General features: G+C 43.2%; 2 protein-coding genes across 32 annotated transcripts in view; one reads left to right on the forward strand and one right to left on the reverse strand.

Moving 5' to 3' along the window:
• Pigl (phosphatidylinositol glycan anchor biosynthesis class L) overlaps nucleotides 1-22,393 on the reverse strand; it is a 75,981-nt gene extending 53,588 nt beyond the window's left edge. For 5 of the 8 annotated variants that reach the window (XR_007213811.1, XM_048366723.1, XM_048366724.1 and 2 more), the window contains exons 1-2: nucleotides 22,151-22,393; nucleotides 16,585-16,684 (exon numbers count right to left, since the gene is read on the reverse strand). Coding sequence is in view for 6 of the 8 variants with exons in the window: in XM_048366723.1 (XP_048222680.1) it covers nucleotides 16,585-16,684; nucleotides 22,151-22,385 (335 nt within the window). In the remaining 2 variants the exon portion in view is untranslated. The remainder of the gene's footprint in view (nucleotides 1-16,584; nucleotides 16,685-22,150) is intronic. The other 3 variants (XR_007213812.1, XM_048366729.1, XM_048366728.1) reach the window with 1 other exon arrangement.
• Nucleotides 22,394-22,659: 266 nt separating this feature from the next.
• Ncor1 (nuclear receptor corepressor 1) overlaps nucleotides 22,660-24,250 on the forward strand; it is a 149,690-nt gene continuing 148,099 nt past the window's right edge. For 20 of the 24 annotated variants that reach the window (XM_048366691.1, XM_048366707.1, XM_048366711.1 and 17 more), the window contains exon 1: nucleotides 23,372-23,576. The gene's annotated coding sequence lies outside the window, so the exon portion shown is untranslated. The other 4 variants (XM_048366693.1, XM_048366695.1, XM_048366715.1 and 1 more) reach the window with 4 other exon arrangements.

The following is a 24,250-nucleotide window of genomic DNA, read 5'->3' on the forward strand; positions in this document are numbered from 1 at the left end:
TATCGTTGGCTGTCTTTCTATTTTGGTGGCTATGTCCTTAGCTGTGCAGAAACTTTTTAATTTGTAGTAGTCCCATTTGTCGAGTCTTTCCCTATTTGTTGTGCCCCTGGGACTCTATTCAGGAAGTTCCTTCCTGTGCCTATAAGTTCTAGCGTCTTTCCTACTCTGTCCTTCAGTAGTTTCAAGGATTCAGGTCTGATATTGAGGTCCTTGATCCATTTTGAGTTGATCTTGGTGCATGGTGATAGGCTTGGGTCTACTTTGAGTTTTCTGCATATGGCTGCCCAGTTCTCCCAGCACCAGTAGTTGAAGAGGCTATGTTTATTCCGTTGTATGTCTTTAGCTCCTTTGTCGAATATCAGTTGGCTGTAAGAGTGCGGTTTTATTTCTGGGTCTTCAGTTCTAATCCATTGGTCTTCCGATCTGTTTTTATACCAATACCAGGCTGTTTTTGTTTTGATGGCCTTGTAGTAGAGCTTGAAGTCTGGTATTGTGATACCTCCTGCACTACTTTTTTTGCCTAGAATTGCTTTGGCTATTCTAGGTGTTTTGCTGTTCCATATGAATTTATGGATTGGTTTCTCTAGTTCAGTGAAGAATGTGGCTGGGATTTTGATAGGTATTGCAGTGAATTTGTATAACAATTTGGGCAATATGGCCATTTTCACTATATTGATTCTGCCTACCCATGAGCATGGGAGGTCTTTCCATCTCCTTGTGTCTTCTTTGATTTCCCTTATTAGATTTTTGTAGTTTTCATTAAATAGGTCCGTCACGTCCTTGGTTAAGTTGATCCCTAGGTACTTTATTCTTTTTTTGGCTACTGTAAATGGAATTGTTTCCATAATTTCCTTTTCTGTTTGTATATTGCTGGTGTACAGAAAAGCTGCTGACTTTTGTGGATTGATTTTGTATCCTGCTACTTTGCCAAATTGGTTTATTAGGTGTAGGAGTTTGGGTACTGAGTTTTTTGGGTCCTTCAGATATAAGATCATGTCGTCTGCGAATAGGGATAACTTGAATTCTTCCTTGCCGATGTGGATCCCTTTGATGTCCTCCTCTTGCCTTATTGCTACGGCTAGGGATTCCAGCACTATGTTGAACAGAAGTGGGGAGAGTGGGCATCCTTGTCTTGTTCCTGAGTTTAGGGGGAATGATTTAAGTTTCTCTCCATTTAATATGATATTAGCAGTTGGTCTGTTGTATATGGCTTTTATTGTTTTGAGGAATGTTCCATCTATTCCTATTTTCTCCAAAGCTTTTAATAGATATGGATGTTGTATTTTGTCAAAGGCTTTTGGGCATTGACTGAGATAACAATGTAATTCTTATTTTTAGATCTGTTTATGTGGTGAATTATGTTGATTGATTTAAGGATGTTGAACCATCCTTGTGACTGTGGGATGAAGCCTACTTGGTCATGATGTATGATTTTCCTGATCAGTTTCTGGATCCTGTTAGCTAATATTTTATTGAGGAGCTTTGCGTCTGTGTTCATTAGTGATATTGGTCTGTAGTTCTCTTTTTTTGTTGGGTCTTTGCCTGGTTTGGGAATGAGTATGATATTAGCTTCATAGAGTGAGTTTGGGATTTCTCCCTCTGTTTCTATTTCGCGGAAGAGTTTGAGAAGTATTGGTATTAGCTCCTCACTAAAGGTTTTGTAGAATTCGTTGGTGAATCCATCTGGGCCTGGGCTTTTCTTAGTAGGGAGGTTCTTGATTACCTCCTGTATCTCACTGTAAGTTATTGGTTTACTTAGTTGATTTATTTCTTCTTGGTTCAGTTTGGGCAGTTTGTACTTCTCTAAGAATTGATCCATTTCTGTAAAATTATTGTTTTTTGCTGAGTAGAGGTTTTGGAAATAGCTCCTTATGATTGTTTGAATATCGTGTGTACTTGTAATTTTTCCGGTGGAGTCCTTGATTTTACGTATATGAGTCTTTTCTCTTCTTTTTTTTTAAGTCTTGCAAGGGGTCTGTCAATTTTGTTTATTTTATCAAAGAACCAGCTTTTAGTCTTATTTATTTGTTGAATGGTCTTTCTATTTTCAATCAGATTTATCTCTTCTTTAATCTTTGTGATCTCTCCCCTCTTAGTTGTTTTAGATTCTGTCATTTCTTGTTTCTCCAGTTGTTTTAGTTTCATCATGAGGTTATTCACCTGCTCTGTTTCCATTCTTTTAATGTGAGTGCTGAGGGCAATGATCTTGCCCCTCAGTACTGTCTTAGCTGTGTCCCATAGGTTTCTTTGTGATGTGTTTTCATTGTCATTGTGGCTTATGAATTCGTTGATTTCATCTTTAATTTGATCTGTGGCCCAAGTGTTGGATAGCAGCGTGGGGTTTAGCCTCCAAGAGTGTGTATAGCCTCTGTGGTATCCTTTGTTTTTGAGGGTTACCTTTAATCCACTGTGATCAGATATAATACATGGGATGACGTCAATACTTTTGTATTTGCTGAGGTTCTTTGTGTGGGCTATGACGTGGTCTATTTTGGAATATGATCCATGGGCTGCTGAAAAGAAGGTGTGTTGGGTCTCTGTAGGGTGGAAGGTTCTATATAGGTCTGTTAGATCCATTTGGGAAATGGTGTTATTTAGGTCTTCAGCTCCCTTACTAATCCTCTGGGTGTTGGATCTGTCTCTTGGGGAGAGAGGGGTATTAAAGTCACCCACTATGATCGTGTTTGCGTCTATCTTGTTCTGTAATTCTGTGAGAATTTGCTTGACATATGTAGGGCCTCTTTTGTTTGGTGAGTATACATTTATCACAGTGATGTCTTGATTCTGGATTTTTCCTTGTATTAATATGTAGTGTCCTTCTTTGTCTTTTTGAGTTGACTTTAATGAGAAGTCCAGCTTGTCTGTGATCAGAATGGCTACACCTGCTGTTTTGGTGGGTGCATTTGCTTGGTAGATCTTGCTCCATCCTTTCATTCGAAGCCTGTTTTTGTCCCTTGTAAGGTGGGTCTCTTGTAGACAGCAGATGTCAACTTTTTGTTTGCGAATCCATTCTGCCAGTCTGCTCCTCTTTATCGGGGAATTTAAACCATTTATATTTAAAGAGATCAAGGATAAGGGTGTTTTTTCTCCTTCCATTTTCTTGTTGGGCTGTTTTTTCCTGCTTTTTTTTTTTCTTCTTGTCTTTAGTGAGCTGTTCTTTCTGTTGGACTTTGGCTATTGAAGTTTCTTTCTGATTCTGTCTGTGTGTCTTTTACGCTCTCTGTTGGGTGGGGCTCCCCTCTTAGAATTCGTTGTAGGGCTGGTTTTTTATTCACATACTCCTTTAGATCCTCTTTGGTGTGGGAAGATCTGGTTTTCCCTTCAAATGTGAACTCCAATTTCGCTGGATATTTGATCCGAGGTTGAAAATTGTTAGCATGAAGTACTTGGATGGTGTTCTTCCACTCACTTCGAGCTTGGTAAGTTTGTGTGGATAAGTCAGATGTTATTTGAATCCTCTTCCCGTTGTAAAACGTTTCCTTCTTCGCTTTGGCTGAATTCAGAATTTGCTCTTTAATCTTGAGGTCTGTAGTCTTGAATATTATGTGCCTTGGGGTGGCTTTCCTGGGGTCTGGCCTGCCAGGTGTCCTATAGGCTTCGGTTACCTGGATGGGGTCCCCTGTGAGATTGGGGAAGTTTTCTGCAATAACTTTATTGAGAACATGTTTAAGCCCTCTGCTCTGGTATTCGGCTCCTTCTTCTATTCTAATTATGCACAGATTATATCTCTTGTCTTTGTCCATTAGTTCCTGGATTAGTCTGCCCTGTAGCTTCACCTTTTCTTGGAGTGTGGTCATTTTCTGGTTGTTGTCAGCTGCTTCATTGTCCAGGCAAGAGATTCTGGATTCCATATGGTCCACTCTTTGTGTTAGGGTTTCAATTGCGGAGTTTATGGATGTCAGAGAGCTATTTATGGTTGTCATATCAGCTCTGATCGTGGAAATTTCTTCCTTTAAAGAGTTGCATTTTAAATCTATTTTTTCATGCATTTCAATTCTCAGGATGTGGAAATTTGCTTTAAAGGAGGCTTGCATTGTAGCCATTTTTGCTTCCATTTAAAGGAGGCTTGCATTGTAACTATTTTTGCTTCCATTTCTTTCTTGGCTTCCTGGGTGTCCTTCAAGATTTCCGCTCTAAACTCCTGGAATTGTTTTCTGATTTCATTTCTGACGCTTTCCATCATTCCTGTTAACATGGCCTCATGTGCTTTTTTAGTCTCCATCTCCTCTTTAGTCGTGCTGCTTTTTGGAGCTGGCGAGTTGGCTTGCCCTTTGATGAACTGAGTTATGTTTCTTTGTGATTTGCGCATCTGGAGATCTGTGGATGGCTTCTCAGGTTTGGTTTGTAGCTCTTCTCTCCCTCCTGTGTAGACATGTCTACGGCAGCAGGTGCTGCCGCTGTGGCCCTGCCCACCAGTGCAGGGTACGCCTACCAGAGCGGGTGCTGTCGCCGGGGGCCCCGCCCTCCTGTGCGCTGTGCGTCCACTACAACAGGCACTTTAGCGGGGTATGCCTCCCAGAGCGAGCCCCGGGTTGTTGGGTTGCGTTTGCGCCCTCCCGCGAGTCCGTTGGGGGGGGCAGTATGTGTGGGGCCCAGTGGGATCGACTGTCTGGGTGTGGGTTAGCACCCTCAGACCTCGCCTCCGCTGCGAGGGAGGGACGTGATCAGGCCCAGGTGTCCCTGCTGTGCTGGTATTGCCCACCGGCGCCTGTGATTTTAGTTGTAAGAGTCCGTGAGGTCCAGGTGCCTCGGGTGGGGCTTGCACTGCCGGCCCCTGTTGGGAAGGGGGCAGGGCCGGTTCTGCCAGTTCAGAAACCTTTGGGGCCTTGGGGCTGCTCCGCCCTTCCCCTGCTAAACTGACTTCCCAGCGCCCGAATGGAGCTTCCCGCCTGATTTGGGGGTTCTTTGATCCCACGGAGTGGGGAGGGGGATGGAGGGAGATCTAGCTTCTTTGTAGGGCTTGAGTCTCTGATAGCTGGTCTCCCGTTGGGTGAGGGGGTAATGGGGGACTCACTGATCCTGCATTGTGTGCGTGTCCTGTGCAGCCGTTGGTCCCTCAGGGGGTGTCGAAGTGTCGTGGTGGCTTCCCTGGTTCCCTCCTTCTGCCGCGCTGGGTTCCCCTGTCCGAACCCGGTGTGGACCCGAACTTCTCATCGCTGCCGTAGTGTGTCTTGGTCCGCACCCTTCCTCGTAACCGTGGGGTCTCCGCTATCTGGATTCTGCACTCCCGGCAGCCTGTCTGCCGATCGCTGGGTTCCCCTTTCCCAGCCTGGCCCTGTTTGGGCCAGGGTCGGCTGGTGGTGGGGGGGGGAGGGTGCCCTGGAGATTCTCCAGCTCCGTGTAGGTTTTCGGCTCTTCTTTTTTGCTCCTTTTTGTTTTCCTGCGTTTCTCCACTGCTTCTGGCTGCTGGTTTTGCTGGGTTCTTTTTTTTTTTTTTTTTGGCCAGTCCTGGGCCTTGGACTCAGGGCCTGAGCACTGTCCCTGGCTTCTTCCCGCTCAAGGCTAGCACTCTGCCACTTGAGCCACAGCGCCGCTTCTGGACATTTTATGTATATGTGGTGCTGGGGAATCGAACCTAGGGCCTCGTGTATCCGAGGCAGGCACTCTTGCCACTAGGCTATATCCCCAGCCCTTGCTGGGTTCTTGATGGGGTGTTGGGTATTCGAGTTTCCAGCTCGCTGTTCAGTTGGAGCGAGTCGGGGTGCCTCCCTATTCTGTCGGCGCCATCTTTCTCTCCCCCGCAAAGTTTTCTTTTTTTTTTTTAAACAGCAAATAGTAATTATATTTTTGTGGGGTACTATATGACTTCCAATTATTTATTTATTTATTTATTTATTTATTTATTTTTGCCAGTCCTGGGGCTTGGACTCAGGGACTGAGCACTGTCCCTGGCTTCTTTTTGCTCAAGGCTAGCACTCTACCACTTGAGCCACAGCACCACTTCTGGCCATTTTCTGTATATGTGGTGCTGGGGAATCGAACCCAGGGCCTCATGTATACGAGGCAAGCACTCTTGCCACTAGGCCATATCCCCAGCCCTGACTTCCAATTTATTACTGACATGAGCTCTCATTGTGTATCCCAGACTGGTCTCAAATTCATAGTTGTTTTGCATCTATCTCCACCTCCTGAGTATAGGAATTACAGGTGCCTATTACTACATCCAGCCAATGTGATGTTTGTTTTCTTTTCTTTTCTTTCTTTCTTTTTTTTTTTTTTTGCTAGTCCTGGGGCGTGAGACTCAGGGCCTGAGCACTGTCCCTGGCTTCTTTTTGCTCAAAGCCAGCACTCTACCTCTTGAGCCACAGTGCCACTTCTAGCCTTTTCTGTTTATGTGGTGCTGAGGAATTGAACCCAGGGCTTTGTGCATGCTAGGCAACCACTCTACCACTTACCTACATTCCCAGCCTCCAATGTGATGTTTTGACACAATCATTCATTGTAAAAGAGTCAAATCAGGTTAATTCATCTATCCATCTCCAAATATAGATTTTCTTCTTCTATACGTATCTTTGAGATCTGGTAAATTTTTGCCAAACTAAAGGTCATGGGGGCCCCAAAATACCTTAAAGACATGGGTTCTACCTGGGGGGAATATTTCTGGCTTTCTCCCATCATTAGGCCTCCCTGATGCTTCCATGACTTCCAGTCTCAGTTCTCAGTAGTGGGGCACTGGCTCTCACCTCATGCATCAGAATGAGGTCCAAGAGAAGACCACAGGATTTGTGAAAACACTTAAAAGTTATTGTTAAATGTTCAAAGATTTTTTTGGGTTGAATTTATTCAGTTAAATATTATCTAAACATAAAAAATTACTTACAGTCTAGCATTAACTTAGACAGAAGCTGGGTACAGAAGAAGAATTGTGGATAGTCTTTTTGTTTTTTGTTTGTTTGTCAGTTGTAGTCTTTGAACTTAGGGCTTGCCTAGCACCCAATTAGTCTTTTTTTTTTTTTTTTAAACAAAACACATTTAATTAAAATGTAGTGTTGGGTGCAATGGTTCATTCCTGTAATCCTTGGTAACTGGGAAGCTGAAATCAAGAGTAGTTGTGCTTCAAGGCCAGCCAAGGCAAAAAACTAGCAAGATCTCATCTCAACCAAAAAAAAGTTGGGCAGAGCTGGGTGCCCATGGCTCACACCTGTCATGCTACTCAGGAGGCTGAGATCTGAGGATCACGGTTCAAAGCCAGCCCGGGTAGGATAGTCCATGAGACTCATCTCCAATTAACCACCAGAAACGTGGAAGTAGTGTTGTGGCTCAAAGTAGTGGAGCACTAGCATTGAACTGAAGAGCTCAAGGACTGCGCCCAGGCCCAGAGTTCAAGCCTAGACTTCACAACTGACAAAAGGAAAAAGAAAAGTTTGGCACAGTGGTGAGTACCTGTCATCCCAGGTATAGTAGGAAGCAAAAATGGAGAACCATGAAAAAACTAACACCTTATTAAAAAAATAATGAAGTCAAGGAGGGTAAGATTGTCTGGAATATATTGTAAACATGTGTGGAAATGTAATGATGAAATCTGCATCTGTATAACTAATAAAAAATGCTAAAAAATGCTTGATGCTGGTGGCTCACTCCTGTAATCCTAGCTACTCAGGAGGCTGAGATCTGAGGATTGTACTTCAAAGTGAAATGTCCTTGAAACTCTCCAATTAACTATCAGAAAACTGGAAGTAGTGCTTGTAAGGTAGACCTTATAGTGCTGTGGCTCAAAATGGTAGCCTTTGAGCAAAAAAGCTCAGAGACAATGCCCCAAGTACAAACCCCATGACTGATAAAAATTATTTTTTTTTAAGCCGGGCCCTGTGGCTTATGTCTACAATGTAATACTAGTTACTCTGGAGGCTGATCAGGATCTAAGGATCACTGTTTCAAGCCAGTCTGGACAGGAGTCTGTGACTGTTATCTTCAATTAACCAGTAGAAAGCTGGAAGTAGAGCTGTATCTCAAGAGGAAGGGTGACAGTTTTGAGCAAAAAAATGTTCAGGCCCTGAGTTCAAGCCCCAAGATAAGTAAAAGAAAGAAATTAAAAAACAAAGTAAAAAGGGTCGGGACTTGGCTCAAATAATAGAGCAGCTGTCTGGCAGGTCCTGAATTCAAGCTTGATGTCAAGCCTCAGTACTGCTAAAGAAATGAAAAATTAAAAAAAAGTAATCTAAGCTTATAAAAAATCAAAAGTGTACAAAATTCTGTGGAATTAAAGTGTGTCTTTTCCCTGACTCCAATTGACTGACCTATTAAAAAGAGCCTGTATCTTTTTGGGAACTGTCTATGCATATAGAATACATTTTAAGTTTGTTTTGAAATAGAAATGAAATAATTCTTTAGGTTCTTCCTAATACATTAAGATGCAGAAAACTGACAAATGAATATTAAATTTGTAGGCTGCACTTTCCAGTCACTTAAGATTTCCCAGATTCTTGGAAAGGGTTTCTTTCTAATCTTCCATTTAGGCCTGACCTTTATTTTAGCACATGTATAATCTGGCTACAAATGCAGCCAGAATAACTTTCATGCCAACACTTATTTTTATCATTTAAACTTTTTTTCTCTTTCTTCAACATCTAGCACAGTGCTTGTTTATTCTGGGTTTTTAGTAGGTATCTGGATTTATACAATTTATTTTAAATAAGGTCTTGCTATGTATATGTAGTTCAGGCTGGCCTTGAATTCCCTAAGTAATCCAGATTGGTGCTATACAAAGATCATACCGCCTCTAGCTCTTCAGATTATAGATGTATACTACCACACCTGGCTTGGAACATAAATGTTATTATATAACTTATTAAATGAGCAGATTTTATATGTGTGTGTTTGTGTGTGTGTGTGTGTGTGTGTGAGTGTGTGTGCGCGTGCGCATGTATCCTGGGGCTTGAACTCAGGGCCTGGCACTGTCCCTGAACTTTTGTGCTCAAGACTAGTGCTTTACCACTTGAGCCACAGCTCCAATTTTGGCTTTTTGGTGGTTACTTAGAGATAAGAGTTTTCAGAACTTTCCTGCCCAGGCTAGGCTGGCTTTGAGCCAGAAATCTCAGGATTACAGCTGAGCACCACCAGCAGTCCAGCCAGATTTTATACTTTAAGGAGACAGGACAGTTTAGCAACAGAAACCATTCAATTGTCTAATGACTGAGATTATACCTTTTTTCTTTGAGAATTGACTTTTTTTTGGATAAAAGATTTATTGAGTGAGGTCTTCTTGGTGAATGTTTCCCTGACATCAAGCACTGATATTCAGAACAATGAAAACAAAGAGCTAGCCATATACAATGCTAACTAAATTCTCTCTTAAACTCACCATGGTCTTTCTAATATAGTAACAAAATGGTGACCTACTTTCCTACAGAAAATGCCTACAAAATCAATTCCATCTTTCATTTTGGTTTGAAACCTAGCACTGGACATTTCTTAAATATATGACTTCTGAGGTTATCTTAATCACTTTTAGTTTTAATTTCTTTGTATTAAACTAAAACAGATAATGAAACCTATTTTGTAGAGTTGGTTGTGGGAATTAAACATGGGAATGGAGTAGACATTACACATTGGCTGAAGCATATTCTGCAACTAGATGCCTCAGTTCAAATATTGGCTCTACCACTTATTTGCTGCATGACCTTGGGCAAATTACTCAACCTCTCCTTCTGCATCAAGTTGTTATCTGTAAGATGAAAAAACACTTGGATGATTTTGAGTATTAAGTAGATCATGTATTAGTACAGTTTTTAAGCACTGACAACAATGGTTTTATACATACTTCCCATTATCAGTGTGGGTTATAGGTCTTCTCTAAATCATCCCTTTCCTTTTTTTCCTTCATTTTTTTCTCAATGACATTTCAAAAATGGTATAAAGCAAGCTTCCAAAACTTGGTCTTTTCTGGGATATGCATGACAAGCTGAGATTAAAGGTTGGGATTGCTATGGACTAAATTGTTTCCCCAGAAATTCATGTCATTGTTAAAACCCTATCCCCAAAGTGACTATTTTTGGAGATAAAGTTTTTAAGTAGTAATTAAGTTTAAATGAAGTCATAAGGGTAGGGCCTCTAATCTGGTGGAACTGTAGAGGTCTCTATCTTCATCACCACCTGAAGACACAAGAGAAAGTGCCTCTCTGCAAGAAAAGAAGAGGAGCTTCACCAGAAACCAGATCTGCTGAACCTTAACCTGGGTTATCAGTCTGCAGAACTGCATGGAAATGGATTTCTGTTGCTTACGCCACTAGTCCATAGCATTTTATTATTGTAGCCCAAGAAGACTAAGACAGATATTATAAAGCCATAAATAGCTAAAAGTGTGCAAGAAGCTTTGGAATAAGATGATGAGTAGAGGTCGGAAGAGTTTTGAGGGATATGCTAGAAGAAGCCTGACTACCAGGAAGGCACAGTTAATAGGACCATGGATATTATCTGAGAGGGAGAGAAAATGTCCATTTACTTAGCAAACATATAAAGAGTTAAGAACATACTGTAGATAGAAATAGTGGATGTAAAAGGCTTCTCAGAAGCCTGGTGCTGGTTGCTCATGTCTGTAATCCTAGCTACTCAGCAGGCTAAGATCTGAGGATCATCATTTGAAGCCAATCTGGACAAGAAGTTTGTGAGACTCTTATCTCCAATTAAGCACCAAAAAGGCCAGAAGTGGAGCTGTGGTTCAAAGTAGTAGAGTGGTAGCCTTAAGCAAAGAGGCTCTAGGACTGCAACTGAGGCCCTAAATTCAAGCTCCCAGGATTGGTGTGTGTATGTGAGTACATAGACACACACACACACATGCCCACGGACATGTGCATGCGTGTGCTGAAGTGCCAGACTTTGAAGTCAGGCCCCATTTTACCAAATGAACCCCATTTTACCACGCGAACCCCACTTTACCACGCGAACCTGAGATAAGCAGGCCCTGTGAGCAGACCCAGGACAAGCCCATTAGGGCCCAATCGGTCTAGAACTCTAACCTCTGGGAATGCTTAACTCTGACCACCCCTAGAATCGAACCCTGAGCCAATCAGATTTGTACCTGTATCCTAATCTTGCTTGCTTGAACATCTGATTGTTGTAACTTTGTTCTTTGCCTTTATAAGCCCTGTGTAATCACAGCTCGGGGCTCCCTCCTAACCTTCGCTGTGTCAGTGGGTAGGACGAGGCCCGAGTTGCAGCTCGCTTAAATAAAGCCTTGCCTTGCTCTTGCATTTCGGAATGTCTGAGTCTCGGTGGTCTTCTTGGTGGTGGTCTCACAACTTGGCACAACATGCAACTCAACAAAGTCACAAATAGAGTGCTATAAGTGGTAAAGAAGGTGGCTGAATTGTTTTCTAATGTTTTGTAGAAGACAGCACCTGTCTTCCACAGGATGAAGTTAGATATTTAGTTGAGTTTTTAAAACACAATGTTGAAGGTCTTCCTTATTGCTTATAGTAAAACACGAGAACTGAGGGATGGACTGAAGTACAAATTGTTAAGCAAAGAGAAACTAGAGCTTAGAATATTTTAGAAGAATTTCAGCCTATCTGTATTGTAAAATATGAGAAAGCTTGGGCTGGGAATATGGCCTAGTGGCAAGAGTGCTTGCCTCGTATACATGAAGCCCTGGGTTCGATTCCCCAGCACCACATACATAGAAAACGGCCAGAAGTGGCGCTGTGGCTCAAGTGGCAGAGTACTAGCCTTGAGCAAAAAGAAGCCAGGGACAGTGCTCAGGCCTTGAGTCCAAGCCCGGGCCTGGCCAAAAAAAAAAAGAGAAAGCTTGTTCTGAAGAGATGGTATGGCTGAACAAACATTTATAAGGAGATTGATATGAAAGCAAACCATAACTTTTACCAACCATCTCAATAGAAATTAAGGATAGAAAAAAATGACTCATTATAGAAGAAGGTTGTTGGGCTTCTTAGATTCCATAGGAACTGCCAGTACATTTATCTGGCTGTAAATATGTATGAACCTTCAAGGATGGGGGAAAATGACCAGTAATGTTCCAGTAGTCTGTAGTGCTGCCATTCTTACATTACTGTGAAATATGTGGAGTAACTTAAAAAGGAAAAAAAAATTAGTAGTAAAACAAACACTCACAGAGTAAACCAGTAGTATATTTGACAAAAAAAAAAGATTCATGCCTATCTTGCAAGTGTAAGGCCCTGAGTTCAAACCCTGGTACTTGTAAAAAAAATAAAAAGTAAAGAGGAAGGAAGGAAAGAAGAAAAGAAAGGGGCCAATTGAAGTGGTTCAGGCTTGTAATCCCAGCTAATCTGAGACAGAAATGGGGAGGATAGTGGTTCCAGGCCAAGCAGAGGAAAAAGTTCTCTAGACCCCCATCTCAACCAATAGTAGTATATACCTGTGATCCTAGCTATGCTGGAAGCATAAACAGGACTACAATTCAGGCTGTTCTCTGGTAAAAGGCTAAGATCTTACACAACAAATAACACAAGCAAAAAGGACTGGGGATGTGGCTCAAGTGGTATTATGTCTACCTAGTAAGAAGAAGGCCCTGACTTCAACTTCCACTACTGCCAAGAATTTAAAAATAAAAAAAAGAAAAACATAGGAGCCAATGACTTTTTTCCACAAACCAACTCAAAACCACTTAATCTTTCAAGGTTAGAGAAGAGGAAATTTAAAAATAAAAACAAACTCCTTGCTTAGGTTACAGTTCATGACATGGTTAAGGTTGAGGTTTCAATTTGGGAAGTTTGGTTATATCTAGATCTGTGCTCTTTAAAGTATTACAAAATTCACTGGTAAAGAAAGACAAGCAATTCTTTCATAATGACACCTATAGTTTACCTTGAACCAAGTATGACAGAGAAGAAATATAAGTATTGTGTTTTTTTTGGCTAGTCCTGGGGCTTGAACTCAGGGCCCAGCCACTGACCCTGAGCCAGCTCAAGGCTAGCACTCTACCACTTGAGTCACAGTGCCACTTCCCGGTTTTTCTGTTTATGTGATACTAAGGAATTGAACCCAGGGCTTCATGCATGCCAGGCAAGCACTCCACCACTGAGCCACATTCCCAGCCCCTAATGTTTTCTTTATCTGCTTATTAGGGTATTGAGCGAATGGAAGGCCCCCTCCCAATCTAAAACACTGAAGACTGATTCGTAATGATGCTTAATATGATAGAGAATATCTTTCATAAAGCTGGATGCTGGTAGCCCATGCTGTAACCCTAGCTATTCAGGAGGCTGAGGACTGCAGTTCAAAGCCAGTGTGATTAGGAAGGCCCCTGAGAGTCTTATTTCCAATTAACCACTAAAAAGCTAGAAGTAGAGCTGTGGCTCATGAAGTGGAGTACCAACCTTGAGGGAAAAAGCTAAGGGACAGCACCTAGGCCCTGAGTTCAAGCCCCAGTACTTGTGCATGTGGGCACGGGCATACACACATAAACACATACACAGACATACACACACACACACAGAGAATATCTTTCCTATTAGGCAGCAATACTGATGTTAATGGTCCAACACTAGATGTGTTATTCAAATCATGATTATAGATTGAACTGTCTACTCATACTATGTTATTAAACACAGTTTAAAGAATTTCACTCCAGGGCTGGGGATATACCCTAGTGGCAAGAGTGCCTGCCTCGGATACACGAGGCCCTAGGTTCGATTCCCCAGCACCACATATACAGAAAACGGCCAGAAGCGGCGCTGTGGCTCAAGTGGCGGAGTGCTAGCCTTGAGCGGGAAGAAGCCAGGGACAGTGCTCAGGCCCGGAGTCCAAGGCCCAGGACTGGCCAAAAAAAAAAAAAAAGAATTTCACTCCAAAATAAGAAATAATGGATATATGTTAAAAAAAATCCAAAAGTTTCATGTGCAGATTAGAACTTAGAAGAGAATCACAAATGATGAGTATAAAAGTAATGAACATAAAATCAGTAGCAGGAATTTTACTAACTGTAAATTTTCATATCAGAAAAAAATCTTTATAACAATAACACAAACAAGATCAACCAAAAATAATAACAACTGTTGAATACCTAGATGAAGACAACCACAGGGCTGAGCCTGTAGCTCAGTGTAGACCACTTGCTTAGCATGTATAAGGAAGGCCCTGGCTTCTATCCTCAGCACTAGGGAAAAAAAGAAGCTCACAAAGCAAGTAAACAAACAAACAAACAAACACTACATGAAGTCCTATTCGATGACTATATCTTGCCTAGGCTGGCTTCAAACTCGGATCCTCCAGTCTTGGCCACATAAGTAGCTAAGATTATGGGTGTGTGCCACCATGCCTAGTTAATTATGTAACATTTTTATGATCAAATCTCCAGTACCATTAAAGACTTAGGGATTATTTAATGACATGGGAAAATACTAAGATGTTCTTGTTAAACAAAAACAACAAACCAACAAAACAGGTTACAAAATTTCCAATGCCATCTGATTCTAATTTCATTTAATACTGGGCAGACAATTCTTTTCCTCACAATTTTAAGAAATATCTCTGCCCCCAACATCTCAGTTTACATGACACTAGACTTCAATTTTTTCTCATCACTGTCCTATGTCGTTTTTTCCCTTCCTTTTAATCACTCCTGCTCTTTCATTACTCCAGTTAATCTTTGGGCAATTTAATCCATACCAAATGGTATATAATTCACCCATAAAGATGCCTAATTTGTTATCTCTTTGGAGCTTGATTATTTTTCTGAGATAAAGTTTTACCATATAGGCCAGAGTGGCCTCTACCTCACTAAATAGCCCATGCTAGCTATATCTATAGTTAGTGATTTCCTCACCTCAGCCTCCCAAATGCTGGGATTATAGTCAAGCTTCCCAATCATTTATAATCCAGTTCTTGCCCTTTCCTACCTTAGTTAATCTTTATCCACTTAGAGTTTTCTATTATCCTAGATCTGTTCCTTGAAATCTTGCCATTGTAACCCCTTAAATAAGACTTGTTTTATTTCCTCATCCCCAACTCAGAAGCTCCTACATGAAAAGTGACACAATTTCTTCAGCAAATGACACAGAGGAAGAATTATATGTAGAATATCAATGAATTATATGTGGGGGCTTTGTGTAAATTCTGATTTGAATGTACCAGTGGTACATTCTAGAGAAATTTCTATATGGACTGTCTGGTTAGAGAATGCCAAAGAATCACTGGTTTTATTAGGTGTGCTAATGGCATTGCAGCTATACAAAAAAAGGTCTATGTTCTTAGGAAATGTGTACCTGAGTGGTAGGGGTGAAATAGCCTGCTGCTGGGGTTTTCTTTAAAATACTCTATGTGTAGAAAAAATGTTAAGTAGGAATAGGTGAAACAAGTATATCAAAGTCTTGATAATGATTGACAATTTATGATATTGGGTTTTGTTTTTTTTTCCCAGTCCTGGGGCTTGAACTCAGGGCATGGGTACTGTCCCTGAGTTTCTTTTGCTCAAGGCTAACACTCTACCATTTGAGCCACAGCGCTACTTCCAACTTTTTCTGTTTAAGTGGTACTGAGGACTGAGGAATCAAACCCAGGGCTTCATTCATGCATGCTAGGCAAGTGCTCTACTGCTAAGCCACATTCCCAGCCCTCCGTGTAGTTTTGAAATCTGCAATAAAAAAATTAAAGATGTAGATGTCAACTGGGTACTGGTGGTTCATGCTTGTAGTCCTAGCTATTCAAGAGGCTGAAATATGGAGGATTGTGGTTCAAAGCCAGCCCAACATAACAAGCAAAAACCTGGGTTGGAGGCATGTTTAAGTGATAGAGCAGCAAATAAGCAAGCAGAGAAGGCATGTTCAAACTCTAGTAATGCAAAAGGAAGTATAGATATAAAAGAAATAGTACTTACAAAACTATATGCTGTAGGGGCTGGGGATATGGCCTAGTGGCAAGAGTGCCTGCCTCATATACATGAGGCCCTGGGTTCGATTCCCCAGCACCACATATACAGAAAATGGCCAGAAGTGGCGCTGTGGCTCAAGTGGCAGAGTGCTAGCCTTGAGCAAAAAAGAAGCCAGGGACAGTGCTGAGGCCCTGAGTCCAAGCCCCAGGACTGGCAAAAAAAAAAAAAAGAAATAGTACTTACAAAACTATATGCTGTAGGGACTGGGAATATGGCCTAGTAGCAAGAGTGCTTGCCTTGTACACGAAGCCCTGGGTTCAATTCCCCAGCACCACATATACAGAAAAAGCCAGAAGTGGCACTGTGGCTCAAGTGGTAGAGTGCTAGCCTGAGCAAAAAGAAGCCAGGGACAGTGCTCAGGCCCTGAGCTCAAGCCCTATGACTGGCAAAACAACAACAACAAAAACTATATGCTGTAAACAACTGAGTTTGGGAGGGGGGAGAAAAATGAAAGAGGAAGTAGCAAGTTTGATAAGAAATGTATTCACTGCTTTACATATGAAGCTGTAACCCCTCTGTACACCACTTTGACAATAAACAAATTAATAATAAAGAGAAATAGTTACTTTAAGACAAAACAATCTGAATAGAACTTGAAGAAAGTAATTTCCATTATGCTGTCATTTTTTTTAGACTTCTCAACATTCTATATAGCCATACTAGATTTTTTTTTTGTCTTTTGAGTATGTCACTACATAGTTATTGCTGATGAATTTGTACAATGTTAAAATATAAATTACCTGTTGTCAATAATCATTACATGGGAAGATGGAATCCCCAAAACATCACAGCTCTGCAAAAGTTCTTTCTTTCTTATCTCTCCTTGATTGTAGTAATTTCCTGAGGACAACAAATACAGTCATAGATTTCTTTAACAGTGGAAGCCTATCTTATTATTTATTCTTATCCTGCCTTGCTCCCTGCTGGATTTAAACTACCTGAGAAAATATATGATTATGATGAAGAAAATAGAACACTTAAGATACTATAAAATACTCATATGAGAGAGGACTACTAGCAGCATATTTTTTAGTATCACCATTTACAATGCTCCATCTGTCTATCTGCATGTGCTAGAGACAGCATAGTACATCTTGAAGTTAAACAGATTTAGGATTGTCTTTTATAATCACTCAGGGTAACTGGGGTCTGTTACACTATTAGTACACTATTAGTTTGGGCACCTTTATTTTTGTTTTAAGGTAAAGAGCTTTGCTATGTAGTTCAGGTTGGCTTTGAATCTGTGATCTACCTGTTTTAACCTCCAGAGTACTAGGATTACTGTGTGTGATGCCACATCTGGTTTGGGCTCCTTGAAATGAATAGTTCTGGGCTGTGGATATAGTTCGGTGAATGTATAGTATGTGTGAGGGTCTGAGTTTGATCCCAGCACCATACCTGCATACACACATACACACACACACACATACATACACATTGTCCATAAATATTTGAATATTGAAAGAGAGTGCTACTCCTGAACATTATAGAAAAAATATATAGGAACCACTTAAGAATTTCCTTTTTTAAAAAATTGGTCCAGGGGGCTTGAACTCAGGGACTGGGTGCTTCCCCAAGCTCTTTTGCTCAAGGCTAGCACTCTACCACTTTGAGCCACAGCACCACTTCTGGTGGTTAATTATAGGTAAAAGTATTATGGACTTTTCCTGACCGGGCTAGCTTGGAACCATGATCCTTAGCCTCCTGAGTAGCTAGGATTACAGGCATGAGCCACTGGTGCCTACTTACGAAAACATTCTTCTAAGAGTTTAACAACCAGAACCTCAGCAGCACCCGAAAAAGCTATGTACTCTTTATTTCACCAATAGGCATACAATAGTCTCTGATAACATCTCTTATAGCCTTACAAATAATAATACAATGAAATTTTGATATCATTTGATTTACATACTCATTGAGAGCAATTGCCTAGTCAAAACATCCCCCTTTTTTTTTGCTCAAGACTAGCACTCTACCACTTGCGCCACAGTGCCATTTCTGGCTTTTTCTATATATGTGGTGCTAAGGAATCGAATCCAGGGCTTCATGTTATACGAGGCGAGCACATTACCACTAGGCCATATTCCCAGCCCCTAAAATATCTTTTAATTCAATTTCCTACCAAATAATTGCATGTGTGATTTGTTTAAATTACTTAACTTCCCTGAGCAGTGAAAAACTGCTCATATGGATTTCTGAGATAATACATATCAAAGCACCCAATTAGGTATTGTACAAGTTCTTTTTCCTTGACTTCTGTTTTTACCTCCTTTCTCCCTGAATTACAATTCTTCACCAGGCAGAAAAAATGTCAAATGTCTTCTCCTATTTTCCATGGCAAGTAAGTAATTTCCAGTATTCTTCTTTGTTGTTATTGTTTTTTGCCAGTCCTGGGGCTTGAACTCGGGGCCTGAGCACAGTCCCTGGCTTCTTGTTTTCGCTCAAGGCTAGCACTCTACCACTTGAGCCACAGCGCCACTTCTGGCTTTTTTCTATATATGTGGTGCTGAGGAATTGAACCCAGGGCTTCATGTATACGAGGTGAGCACTCTTGCTACTAGGCCATATTCCCAGCCCTCATCTCCAATTTCTAAAACAAGAAAATTACAGGCACTGCTGAGGATGTAAAGGTGGTATCGCAGTGCATTGCAGGCAGGAATGTACAAGGGTAAAGCTGCTGCAGGAAACAGTTTGGTGACTTTAAAACAAAACCTTTTTTTTTTTTTTTTTGGTGCTGGCATGGAGCTGGAACTCACCTTGGGATTCTTGATCAGCTTTCACTCACAGTTGGTGCTCTACCACTTGAGGCATGCCTCCAACTGCAGTTTTTTTTCCTGGTTAATCAGAGATAAGTGTCTTACAGTTATGTCTACCCTGGCTGACTCTGAACAGTGATCCTCAAATCTCAGCCTTCTAAGTAGGGAGGATTGTAGGTATGTGAGCCTGTGATAACTGGCTTATTTAAAAATTTTAAACTCAGGAGGATGAGATCTAAGAATTGCCATTTGAAGCCAGCCTGGGCAGGAAACTCCATGAAACTCATCTCCAATAAACTACTCAAAAAGGCTGGAAGTGGCACTGTGGCTCAAGTGGTAAAGCACTCCCCTTGAGCAAAAGAAGCTTAGGGACAGTGCCCAGGCCCAGAGTTCAAGGGCCAGGAGCAGCAAAAAAAAATTTTCAATGCAAGCAAAGCACTGGTGGCTCACCTATCATCTGTAATCCTAGCTATTCAGGAGGCTGAGGATTGTGGTTCAAAGTGAGCTTGGGTAAGAAAGTCCATTCAAGAACCATAAGCTGGAAGTGGACCTGTGGTTATAGTGGTAGTGTGCTAGACTTGAGCACAAAAAAAAAAAAAAAAGGAAGGACAGCACTCAGGCCCAAGTTTCAAGCCTGAGGACTGGCATACAAAAACTAAAACAAAAGGGGCTGGGGATATGGCCTAGTGGCAAGAGCGCTTGCCTCATATACTTGAAGCCCTGGGTTCGATTCCCCAGTACCACATATGCAGAAAATGGCCAGAAGTGGCGCTGTGACTCAAGTGGCAGAGTGCTAGCCTTGAGCAAAAGGAAGCCAGGGACAGTGCTCAGGCCCTGAGTCCAAGGCCCAGGACTGGCAAAAAAACAAACAAACAACAAAAACAAAAAAAAACTAAAACAAAATAAAAACAAGTCATGGGAAGTTCTGATACAGGCTATATTATCAATGAACTTTAAAAAACATTATGATAATTAACATAAGCCAGCCATAAAACAATAGTTACTATAAGATTTCACTTATATGAGGTACCTATAGTAGTCAAAGTCAGAGGCATGAAGCAGAATGGTAGCTGTCAGAGACTGAGAGAGGAAGGAACTAGAACTATTGCTTAATGAGTTATAAAGTTTCTGTTTGGAATGATGAAATGGAGGTGATGATTATACAATCTTATGAATGTATTTACTGCTACCCAGTTAAATGCTTTAAATGTTTCAAATGATAAATTTTGAATTCTGTATATTTTACCACAATTTAAGAAATCATTCAAAAAGGAAACTACATTTTTTTCATTGCATAAGAACTTTTGAGGGGCTGGGAATGTGGCTTAGTGGTAGAGTGCTTGCCTAGCATGCACAAAGCCCTGAGTTCAATTCCTCAGAATCACATAAACGCCGGAAGTGGTGCTGTGGCTCAAGAGGTAGAGTGCTAGCCTTGAGCAGAAAGAAGACAGGGACAGTGCTCAGGCTCTGAGTCCAAGTCCCAGGACTACCAAAGACAAAGAACCTTTCAATTACAAGTGATCACTATAAAACATAACTGTCTTTAAAACAGATGAAACAAATTTTTTTTTTTTGCCAATCCATCTGGCCATACTTGTGAGTAGTGTGCTTCTTCGTTATTCCCTACCAACTTTTACTTACGGAAATGCTTTTTGTTAGTTTCACCAACCTGTGACTTTCACAACAAGGCCAAACACATTAAGAAATGTCTATTTCTCAATATGACAGGCTTATTTATTTATTTATTTATTTTATTTTTTTCTCAAATTTTTTTTATCAAACTGATGGACAGGCTTATTTATATAAGAATGAGAAATGTGCATGAGTGATAACAATGTCCAGGACTGAAATTATAACATGTACCAAGCTCTTCAATACGAAGCTCTTCAGAACACATTTTGTTGACCATTCCCATCCTCTACTTGTCAGATCACTACTAGTCAAAATTACTACTACTACATTTTCTTTTTTACACTTGCATCTCTTCTTTTCACTGTTCACAGGAAATCTTTGTCACTGTTGAATTTCTGTCTCCATTGTTCAAGCTGGCCTTAAACTCGTGGGCTCACACCAACCTCCCAACTACAGGCTTGCCTATCATTTGTGCATTGCTGACATCACTTCGTGTGTGTATGTGTGTGGTGCTACTAGGGTTTTTGAACTTAGGACCTCATGTTTGCTAGGTGAGTGCTCTACTATTGAGCCATGCTGCTAGCCCTTTTGTACCCTGGTTATTTTTGAGACAGTATCTCACTTTTTGCCCAGCCTACACCTGGACCAAGACCGGCCTACTTTATGCTTTCCATCATATTTGGGATGACAGGTGAGCATGACCATATCCTGTTTCTTCTGGTTGCTGGTGGCTCATGCTTGTAATCCTAGCTACTCAGGAGGCTGAGATTTGAGGATCATGGTTTAAAGCCAGCCTGAGCAGCAAAGTCTGTGAGACTCCTATTTCCGATTAAACACTAAAAAGCTGGAAATGGAGTTGTGACTCAAGTGGTAGAACTCTAGCCCCCCACAAAAGCTCAAGGACAGCGACCTGGCTCTGAATTAAAGTCCCAGGATTGGCACCAGAAAAAAAAAAAAAAGATTTCAGTGAAAATTGTATAGAAGTTAGGTACACACAACCCAAGGGAAAGAGCTCATGAGTAATTTTTAAAGTTTATTACAGTATGATTTGACACACCATAAAATTCACCCATCATATGTATACAGTTCAATTACTTCAGTTATAAAGTTGTGTAATTGTCATCATTAAGTATCATGGTTAACATTTTTCTCGCTTGATTTTTCCCCCTATATCCTATCACAGGACCTATTCTTTGAAAGGATCCCTTCCTGAAAGTTGCATGGGGATGAACTCCAAAATTATCTACAGAATTACTTTCTATCTAGGTATCTTAATTCCTCCAATAAGACACAAGCATTTTTCAAAGTTTCAGGAAGATTCCGTTCTGTTTTTTTTTTTTTTTTTTTTTTTTTTTTTTGTTGTTGTCTGCTAGTATCTGGGTCTTGAACTCAGGGCCAGGTCGCTGTCTCTGAGCCACTTCCGGCTTTTTGTATTTTTGTGGTACTGAGGCATTAAACCCAGGTTTCATGCATGCTAGGCAAGCACTCTACCACTAAGCTACATTCCCAGCCCCTCCGTGCTGTTCTTAGAGGTGAGACCTCAAAGTATGAGCAGGCTCAGTACAGATCGTTTGGTGTACAACATAAGGCAGATGATTGCTCTTCACCCTTTTGCAAATTAAAAGGCTTCATAGTATCCACAAGTACACTCGCAGTTCCTTGCGGAATTGCAGGTACTGAATGAAACCAAAGGGCCAGCAGCTTACTTTTCGGCTCCTTAATCCTACTAACAGGGGTGTGGGTAGGTGGTGGTGGGGTCCTCACGCTGAGGACGCCCCCCAATTGTCCGGGAAGCAGATCGCTCACTTTCGCTCCTCCCTGCGTTGGAAATCCCTTCGGGAAGAAGTCGACAGAGATTGCTTAGTACCTCAAACCCTTCGCAGCCCCACCTTCCAGCGCCCCGTCTATGGCCTCCTACCTGCGGAGAAGCAGAGTAGGGACACTCGGTGCTTCAGGCGGGTCAAGCCTATCACTGTGGGAGCAAAGAACATAGCTTCATCGTCTGGGTGTGCGATCACCAAGAGGGCCCGGCTTTCGGCTGCCAAGAGGCCTGCCGGCTCCCGAGTCTTCCTTCGTTCTGCCGAGTCCCAAACCCAGAGCAAACTCCATGTCAGGATCGCGACTGCCACACACAAACCCCCCACCACTTCCATGCCGCCAAGTAGCGCTGCGCCTGCGCAGTGGAGGGGGGGGGGGGAAATGGCCGGCCCCCGGTTCCGGCGGTGAAACCGGACCAGCTGAACTTGGGTTCCGCCTCTAAGTGCGGGCGGTGAGGCTGAAAGGTTTGTGGTCTGAAATGGAAGCTTCCTAACAACACAGTGTGCTAGCTCTGTCTTCCACTGCATCTAGCAGTTCTTTTGGCCTGCTTCGCTTTCAGAGCTGCTAATATCTCTCATGCAGGAAGCTTTTAAAAAGTGAACCCCCCTTGAGAGAAGAGTTTCCCTCCCTTTCTCCAACTCATTTATGGCAACTTGGAACTTTTTTTTTTTTTTTTTTGGTAATTATATATGGTTAGACAGTCCTTTATCCAGATCAAAGTTTTCCAAAACACCTGCGTTTTTCTTTTTCAGCTTTGGAGTACGGAAGGTGTGTGTGTGTGTGTGTGTGACGACCACCCATTTTATCAAGCGCTGTAGCTCCTCTCACGCGACCGCAGATGAAGGCGCGACCTCGTGGACCAGTCAGCGTCTCCCGACCCCTCGGAGAGGACTCCGCGAGAAAGCACCGGGTAGGTGGTGGACGCGCATCCCAGGCCACGCGGGCCTGGCCCGCGGCGCCGCGGAGGGGGTCTCAGGACTGGCGGCGCCTCCCGGCGCCCTGCGGCTTCCCACGCCCGGGAGGAGGCCCGAGCGCGCGGCACGGCCGGCTCGCGGCGGCGTCCCAGGCCAGGGGCGCGATGGCAGCCGCGCTAGGCCTGGCCGGCGGCGGCACTGCCTGGGCCCGTTGGTGCCGGAGGGGAACCGCCGCGGCCGTCGCCGCTCGGCTGAGGGGAGACTCGGAAGAACCTGGCGCGCCGCGACCTAAGAAACTTGGCCGAGGTAGGAGCGGCGCACAGCCAGGGGAGGGAGTCGGCCTCCCAACCCTCCGGAAGGAGGAGGAGCCGGTGTCGGAGCCGCCTCAGCCGCGGCCGCTGGGCGCGGGGGGGAGGAAAGAGGGGGTGAGTCAAGATGGCGGCCAAGGTGGTGAAGCCGCTGCAGCAGCGGCGACGGCGGCGGCGTCTGGAGTGAGCGTCCGGCTCGTCGCCCGGAGAGAGATCCCGGCTTAGGGCCTCGCGCCGGGGTCTCGCCCTGTTCCTCAGGCCGTAGGGGGCGGGGGCGCCGGCTCCCACGCCCCGCCAGCTGCGGGTGAGTAGGCCCTGGCCCCCACAGCCCCGGCCTCTGGACCCCCGGTTCAGCCCTAGGGGCTTCTAAGGACTCGCCCTGCACCGGCCGCCCTCCGGCGTTGGCTTCCCGGCCGGGCGGCGCCTCGAACGGCCAGCTGGATTGGGACTTGTAGCAGCCGCCCTACCACCTCTTCCTCTTCGGCCGCCCAGCGCTGAGCCGGGCGCGGCGAGGAGCCCGGGACGACTGAGGAGGCTTGTGGAGTTTGGAGGTAGAATGGGACTGGGGCTGCGGCCCGGCCGCCCCGACCCGGGGGGTGCTCTGCTCTGCGGGCGGGGAGCGTGCGAAGCCTGAGTCGGGAGGACGCCTGGGCTTGGGAGGGGTCGTGCAGGTGGCGGGCTTGGGCTCCCTCGGAGGTGGAGCTGGAGCTGGTGGCCGCCTAGGGAGTATGGAAGAGGTTAGGGAGAGTGACAGCGTTGGACAAGTGTGTGAAGAGCAAACTAGTTCACCTTTCTAAGCTTACTAAGCAGCCAGCGTGTAATGGCGAAGGGTGGGTGGTGGTGGAGATGGCAAAGATAGGAACGCTGTCCCTTCCGCTGATTATTACTGGTGGTGCAGTGTGCCAAGTGGGCCAGTGCACCTCTTTTTTTTTCGGGGGGGGGTGGAATTTGAGAAGCTATAATTGAGATGTCAACGGA

Source organism: Perognathus longimembris, chromosome 17, assembly GCF_023159225.1.
Source record: "Perognathus longimembris pacificus isolate PPM17 chromosome 17, ASM2315922v1, whole genome shotgun sequence".
Classification (NCBI taxonomy): domain Eukaryota; kingdom Metazoa; phylum Chordata; class Mammalia; order Rodentia; family Heteromyidae; genus Perognathus; species Perognathus longimembris.